General features: G+C 43.1%; 1 protein-coding gene across 1 annotated transcript; it reads right to left on the bottom strand.

Moving 5' to 3' along the window:
• Window positions 1–563: 563 nt before the first annotated feature.
• On the bottom strand, window positions 564–1,364 carry LOC147896751 (protein LURP-one-related 15-like). The gene is given in 4 exon segments (XM_087381143.1): window positions 564–721; window positions 833–1,054; window positions 1,144–1,175; window positions 1,178–1,364. Coding segments are annotated over 4 exon segments (576 nt in total). The 3' UTR covers window positions 564–586.
• Between the last annotated feature and the right edge of the window lie 6,956 nt (window positions 1,365–8,320).

The raw sequence follows: 8,320 nt of genomic DNA, 5'->3' as shown, positions 1-8,320 counted from the left end.
ATATTTATTGGGGGAGGGAGCCCCCTTCTCTTATTTTTTAGGGTAAGAATTTAAAACCCTTTTGCTATATATCTTTCACAATAATGTTTAATATAGCCTCGTGGCATGGTGCTATGGGTGGGGGAGGGGCTCTTGTTTCATAAATAGAGGGAAGTCCGCATTATACTCTTTCCAACCTCCTCTTGCGTATGCCACCCCTCCCCTCCTTTTTTTACTAATCAATACATGCTTTTAGATTGGTTCGATGGGAAATATAGATAAGAAAACCAAAAAGTGGTATATAAAATGCAAAAGGTTCTATTATTCATGTCCCAAGCATAATAATAATGATAGGACGTATAATTTTCTTGAGCATAGATAAAAAACTAACGAATTAAGTGAGAGGCAAAAAGTGGTATGTACAATCCAAAAGGTTCAATTAGTTCAAAAAGTGGTATGTACAATCCAAAAGGTTCAATTAGTTCATGTCTCAGCATAAGAACTATACATTCGTTTCAACTGGGTAGATGGGAAGAAAACTAAGGCATCAAAGAGCATAAGAAAATTACAAATGCAGAAACCATCAATCTGAAAAGAATCTCGTTGTCTATTCTTCGCGTTCAATAGTATCCAGAATCACGACCAAGGCTGTGATGAACGCTTGGTCGATGCCTGGACTGATGGCGGTGATGAAAGTGTGCTTGTCTAGCAGGATGTTTCCAGCGGTGAATTTGCGTTTCAGCTGCAATCAAGGGATGAGTTCGAAAATTCTGAGACCTTGTAGCAAGCAGTTCAGCAAATGGAAAGAAGACATGAGCTCAAGGACCCATTAGAAATGTTGGGAAATTCTCACCTCTGCAATCAACGCATCGCCTTGGAAAATCTTCGCCTTCCTCTCAAGGAAATCGCCCTGGACTGTGAAATTCGGGCAGTCTTCGTTCCGGTTACCGACAAGGAAAACATCAAGTGTAGTCTTGAACTGGATTATGGAGGATCTCTTGACTGAAAAAATGATATTGTTCTCGTTGAAGGTGTCTCCTCTACAGACCTCCCACCGATTGTGCATGGTCATCAACTGCATCAAATAATGAAGCAAATTACAGTCAGGGTTTGAATACCGCATCGCCACAATTAAGAGCAGCAAAGCGTGGTGAGGTGGTGCACCTTTTTGCGAGCGCAGAGCATGGGGAAGCCTGGGGGTCGACGAGGACACGTTTGTCCCGCAAGGTGAAGACACGGCCGTCCATCTTGAAGAGGATGCGGCCATCGGGGAGGGTGATTTCGAAGCTACCACCACTGAGGCTAAGGACATTTTTGGAGATGGTAAGCTCGACGGGGAAGGGGGAGCAGAATTGTTGGGAACAAGGGAACCTGTGGGTAGCCATAGTTCATCGTGTTAAGGTCAAAGGCAAAAGCTACAAAGCAAAAGAAATCCTCCACGTCCTCACTTCCTTATGAAATTCTATCGATTTCAACGAGGCTTCATATATTTGAGCATTTCCACTCAACCGAATAGGCTTCCTATATTTGACCATTTCCACCCAACCGATTAGGGCACCCCTCTATTCACTCTCCCTATATAAATTCATTAGTTTGTCTCTTTGCCGCCTCTGTTAACCCAATTAAACTAAGCTCTTATCGCCTCATTGCCTCTGCACGTTGCCCTCATCGACTCTGGCTCACCCTCTGCGCACTGCCCTCATCTTGCCTCTGCACGTTGCCATCACCCTGCCTCTGTCCGTTCCATGCTCTCCCCCCTTCTCTCAGACTTTCCTCCCCTCCCTTTGTTTGCTCTGCCTCAGCCCCCTCCCTCCCCTCCATATATACTCGCTCGGGGCAGCCACGAATTTTCTCGAATCAACATCTTGAGCTCCCACAAACTTTCTCGAATTAGCCAGCACGTTCCACCACCACCCTTGAATACGTTAATCAACACTCACCTTAATTGACACTCACGTCAATCAACCTTAATCACCTTACGTTACATCGTGCGACAAATACTAATGCCAATTTTCAAAGATTGTGGGCTCCTATTAGATTGATCCTAGTAACTCTCATTAAATCTAGAGCCACACCGAAACTCCACTCCCCCATACACGTCAGCGAGATATGACAAGGAAAGATGGACTTAATTGGGGGACCATGAGTGTGAGGGATATATACACATGGGACAAGAATAGTGAAAGTCATGGAGGGAGATAGAGAGGAACTACGACATCAGAGATAGAGACGAAGGATAAAGGGAGTGGGGAATGAGAGACTCTATGAGGGGAGAAAAAGAACCTTAGGGAGCTTAACCATATACATGTATGGAGATCTGGACAATGAAGATTGTCTTGCATCAACCATGAGCCCCCATCTTATAGCCACTTCTTTGTCAATTAATGGCGTCCCTCGTGACAAGTGGGTGGGGTATCTTCCATGTGAGCATAAGGGCCAAAGACCCTCAATTGGGTGCAACAACCCTTAGCATCCATCTCCAATCCAACATCCTACATTAGGATCGGGTGACTTCCTCAATATAAAAATGTTCTTACTTGGCACCTCGTCCTATCTTTCGTAATTCTATAATACTATCCCTTAGACTAAGCACCGTATCCCTTTGGGGGCTTCAAGCATTAGATTGCCTTTCAACACCTTGCTTAGATGATGCATATTCCCAGGATTGGATTTTGGATTCTGGTGCTTCATTCCATGTTACTCCCCCAAATGCCTGGTTCATGGAAGAAAGGGCTTGTCAAGCTTTTTCCAAAGAAGCATCTTACAAGCTAATCCTTAAGAGTTTCATCACCATTTTCATGTCTCCACATGTACCTACTACCAAGTGTGTATACCTTCACCCTCACCCAAGGTCACATCTCCCCAAGATGGCCAAGTCTTCAGCCTATAGTATAAAGAATAGTGTCTTGTTGCCACGTGGAGGCTACATCATTATCCATATCACATACATGTATAGTTAGAGCCTCCCTCTACTACTATGTTAAATTCTCTATAGCCGCGTGTCCACATGGAACGCCGAGCCAACACATGTGCTTGGAGTTGTGTGCAATGTCCCCATGCGCATGATCTAGCCACTCTAATTGAGCACTCCCCCAAAGTTTTAAGAGAGGATTAATTCCCTTTGAGACCTCATCCTCTTATATGGTTGCATCTCTCCATGTTCCCATTTTATACACTAACTTGGGGTTTCTAAGATCTCCTTATCTTCATGTTAACCTGCAAGCTCAACAAGCGTTTATGTACAAGTATAGGGAGAACTTTGGTATAGGATAGTGCATTACCACCTAACCATAGATCCCTTAAGGTCACCCTTGAGTTATAGGTTAGGCAACATCGGATGATAGTCCATCGGCCATTCCATGTAACCCCATTTGTACACAAATGTTGTTAGGGAGACACAAGCCTAGATGGGCTCTCAAGAATGGCCCAAGTGAGTAATGCCTCTTTAATCTAGTAAACTATTTTAAAATAAATTAAACATATTTTGCTAATTTAAATATACATTTATATTAAAATGAATTAAAAATTAAAAATATAAATACATTGTTAAAATAAATTTAAATTTAAATTCAATAATACATACAACTTAATAAATTAATTTTAATTTAAATTAAAAAATACATACAACCTAATAAAAAATAAAATTATAAACTTGCATAAAAAAGTTACAATATAAATATAAATTAACTAATAATTAAATTATAAATTATAAACCCCTCCCTCTCCCCTTTACCCTTACCCTCCCTCTTCTCCCTTCCCGTACCGCACCGAGTCCCCCCTCCCCTTACCCCTCGTCGGCCACGGTTGCCAGGGGGTAAGGGGAGCGGTCTCCCCCCTTCCCCTTACTCCCTGGCTACCGTGGCCGAGGGGTAAGGATGAGGGGGTCCCCCCTTTCCCTTACTCCTCAGCGGTCGTGGCCGCCAAGGGGTAAGGGGAGGGGGTCTCCCCCCCTTCCCCTTACTCCCTGGCGGTTGCGGTCGCCGAGGGGTAAGGGAGAGGGGTTCCCCCCCTTCCCCTTGCTCCTCGACAGCTGCGACCACCAGGGGGTAAGGGGGGGTTTTCCCCCTTCCCTTACGTGACCACCAAGGAGTAAGGGGAGGGGGGCTCCGCTTTCCCTTACCCCTAGCTAACTGGCAGGGCGGGCGTAAGGGGAGGTCCCTTCGTCGACTGGTGAGGCAGGAGTAAGGGGAGGTCCTCTTGCCTTGGCTAGTGGGGCGAGAGTTAGGGGAAGTCCCCTCGTCGACTGGTGGGGTGGGAGTAAGGGGAGGAGATCATGGGGTGGCTAGCGGGAATAAGAGGAGCACATTTATGGGCATAAGGGAGGAGATTATGGAGAGGCTGGCGGGAGTAAGGGGAGGGTGTTTAGGGAGCGGCTGGCGAGAGTAAGGGGAGGGAATTACGGGGATAAGGAGAAGGGTTATGGGGAAGAGGAAATGCTTGATGAACAATGAAAAACCTATTCGATGGGCACAATACTTTGCACGCACCTCAACCTAGGTGGTATTAACTTGCGAGCAAAGTGGAGCCCCCATCCGATAAGTACTTGTTGGGATAACACACCTAGGAGGAGTTTGTGAAGTTAGTAGTTTTTAAAAAGGCGCGATTCAATGGATAGCCGATTTTGAGTAACAATTGACATTAGAAAATTATTTGTGAGGTTAGTAGTTTCAAAAAATGTGTGTTTATTATGAAAATAATTGAGTCTAACTATTATGAAAACAATTATGCTTAGTAGGATATTTATTAATCAAAAGAAAGAGAAGGGTGACATTAGAAAACTATTTGGGAGGTTAGTAGTTTCAAAAATAGTGTGTTTATTATGAAAACAATTGAGTATAATTACTATGAAAACAATTACGCTTAGTATGCTATTTATTAATCAAAAAGAGAGAGAAGGGTGAAAGGAAAGGAAAATGAAAAAGACTAGTGAAATGAAAGAAAAGGAAAAGGAAAAATAAGGGTAGAAAAGGAAAATCTTAATTTGCCCTAAAAAAGTATAAAAATGCCTTTTTCCCTTCATTCATTCTTATCACAATAAATTGGAGCAAAAAGCAAGAAGGAGCAACAAGAAGAATCAAGGAGAGTCTACATCCTATCTACAAAACCTTCAGTCACCTTAGCCATAAAAAACAAGGTCCTAGGTGTATTATTTTCTAACAATTACTTATCGAATGAGGGTGCCACTTTGCCTGCAACACAATACCACCTAGGTTGAAGCGCGTGCAAAGTATTGTGCCCATTGGATAGGCTTTGCATTGTCGATCAAGCATTAAACATTGTTTTTGCCTTAGTGTGACGCACATTCATAAAAAAACATGCTCCTAGGTGTGTTATCTGAACAAGTACTTATCGGATGGGTGCACCACATTGCATGCAACTCAATACCACCACCTAGGTTGAGGTGCGTATAGAGTATTGTGCCCACATCATATATGCTTTGCATGGTCGATCACACATTATACATTGTTTTTCTCCTAGTGTTATGCACCACCATCAAAAATGCACTCTCAAGTGTATTATCCTAACAAGTTCTTATGGGATGGGCATGCCACTTTGCATGTAGGTCAATACTAGTTGGGTTGATTTTTGACCAAAGTATTGTGCCCATCGGATATGATTTGCATGGTCGACCAAGCATTAAACTGTGTTTTTGCCTTAGGTCATGCACAAGCATAAAAAAACATTGTCCTAGGTGTATTATTCCAACAAGTACTTATCAGATTGGCACATTGCATGAAACTCAAGACCACCTAGGTTGAGGTGTGTGCAAAGTATTGTGACCATCACATATGCTTTGCATGGTTGATCACGCATTATGCACCAATTCCCCCCTAGTGTTATGCACAACCTTAAATAGACTACCCTTAGTATACCAAAGCTACCACATGTCTAGATGTGGACATAACAAGGCAGCATGCCCATCGGAACAATGCCTCAAAGTCGAGGCACACCATATGAATTTGTACCCCATCAACGAGTGGATTCCCTATGAAGTCTCTATGGCCCTCCTTGCAAGAATTGATGTTACAATTTGCACTCAAGTGAAGCTATCCCAATACTAGGACGTACATATATATATATATATATATATAGAGAGAGAGAGAGAGAGAGAGACATAGAGTATTCAATAAGTGAAGGATTGAGCATTAAAAGAAGTGAAGAAGCAAAGGGCTAAAGAGTAGACGCAAGTAGTTGAAGTTGATTTGACAACAAAGTGAGCTACCAATAAACCAAAGAACTAGGCAGGAAAAGAATTAAAGAAGCAAGTAGCTAAAGAAACAAATGCCCAAGTACCTCCTAAAGCAAAGGAATAGGTAGCCAAAGAGGAGGAGAAGTGAGCAACTAAAGAAGCAGATGCCCAAGCAAAGGAATAGGTAGCAAAAGAGGAGGAGAATTGAGCAGCTCATGCAGCAGAGCACCGAGTGATCTCCAAATTTGAGAGCAAAAATGAATTTTCGAATTGCACGAGCAAGAAAAGGCATGGGCACTCCTGAAGGAGGAACCGATCAAATCAGAGCCCGAATTTTGACAGCCACACTGACGACCTCACCAAGGACTCAATAATAGATGATTCTTGCATGAACAAGGATGGAAAGGGAAAAGGCCCAAGCCCATGAAGTTATCTCACCCATCTCCATCTTAATTCCACTTAATATTGAGCAAGCATGTAAGTGAGTGCTCAAGGCTTGATAAGGTGAAGAAGATGTGGGAGCTAGTGATGAACCATTGGACCTTGTTACTGTTGAGATATCGAGCTCCACTCGTGATATGCCAGGGTGACCATTGTGCATTTATGTCACCAACTTGTTAGCTACAGATGTGGTTGGTACACTGCCCATGAATAATAGCTGGATGACAGCTATCCTTATCTACTCTAGTTCATGGCTCAGTTAGTATGCCACCTTAGTTAGCTGAGTTTGGTTTGAGACCCACATATAGGGTTCTTCTATTTCTTTGTACTAGAGTTCTTTTGGCTTACACAACTAAGAAGAGGAAAACTGTTTTCAGCCTCCACCTCTATGTGTATTTCCCCATTGTGTATATGAGAAAGCCGCAAGTGAGACTCCTTCCTTCTCTCCCACTATCTTCACATGGTATCAGAGCCTAGTGCGGGGTAAGGAGCTCAAGAAAGCAAACCAAGTTCGCAGTGTCCTGGTAAGAGGACCAGTGTTGCTTTCCTTTTTCGAGTTTGGGAGCAAATCTCTGCAGGTAGCACAGTCGAAAAGTGCAAGAGTGCATTGTCTCAGATTGAGACGCCCTTCGCGGTGTGGCGAGAGGGCAATATATGCTGCGGGAGAAGGCGAAGCCCTTGGTGACTTTATTTTTCTGAATAGAGGCCATTTCGGCGCCCATTTTGGAGGCGGAAGTTCTCCGCAAGCACTCAGAAAAAGGCCCTAGTTTTGCTGTGCGACCACTGCTCTATAGGTCGCTGAAAAGTTGCCGCATAAATTGCATCGTATGCCTATGCGCAGAGATATTGAGAGTTGCAGAATCATCCTTGTTGCTTGTTGATGCAAATCGTCACTAGGAAGTGACTGTGTGGTCAAATACCACTTTCGTCATTTTGCAGATCTGCTCGTGTGAGGCAAAAGCTGTGTTTTTTGTAGTGACAGAATATTTTGCAGTGTTCTGAAATGGCATCTAATTCTCTTTCACAGATTGTCACTGAAAAGCTTGACAAGAACAACTTCCAGGCATGGAAGTTTAGAATGATGAATTTCCTTATGGGAAAAGGCTATTGGGAGTTCATTACAGGAAATGAAGAAGAACCAGTTCTTCCTAATGTTTCCAATCAATAGGAAATGCAGGCATTTAAAGGATGGCATGAGAGAGCCAGAAAAGTTATGTATTGGCTGTCTATCAATATTTCGGATTCTATGATTGTGCATATTCAGAGATGCAAGTATGCCAAAGGAGGCATGGGATACTTTGGCAAAAATGTACAGCACAAATACGCAAGCCAAGAAAATGGAGCTCAAGCATAAGTTGCACAATGTGCAGAGAGAAAATATGAGCATCAATGACTACCACATGAAGGTCAAGAAAATTGCAGATGCACTTGCTTCCATTGGGTCACCAGTGGAAGATGATTATCTAGTTTCTGTGACCTTGAATCGTCTAGGAAAGGATTATGCACAGTTCTGAACATCCATTGCCGTCCGTGAAAAATTTCCTGATTTTGAGGAGTTGTTTGCTCTTCTAATTTCTGAAGAGCAGAGAAATCGTGGTGCATCTTCTTCAGGAGGAACTTCAAAAGAAACTGTCTTCTACTCAAATGCTACAAGAGGTAGAGGCAGAGGTAGAGGAGGCCGATCTGGAGGCCGTGGTAGAAATCAGAATA

This window comes from Dipteris shenzhenensis, chromosome 11 (genome assembly GCF_047967505.1).
Source record: "Dipteris shenzhenensis isolate YYH24624 ecotype China chromosome 11, Dip_SZ_1.0, whole genome shotgun sequence".
Taxonomy (NCBI): domain Eukaryota; kingdom Viridiplantae; phylum Streptophyta; class Polypodiopsida; order Gleicheniales; family Dipteridaceae; genus Dipteris; species Dipteris shenzhenensis.
This window is presented reverse-complemented; position numbering and strand designations above follow the sequence as displayed.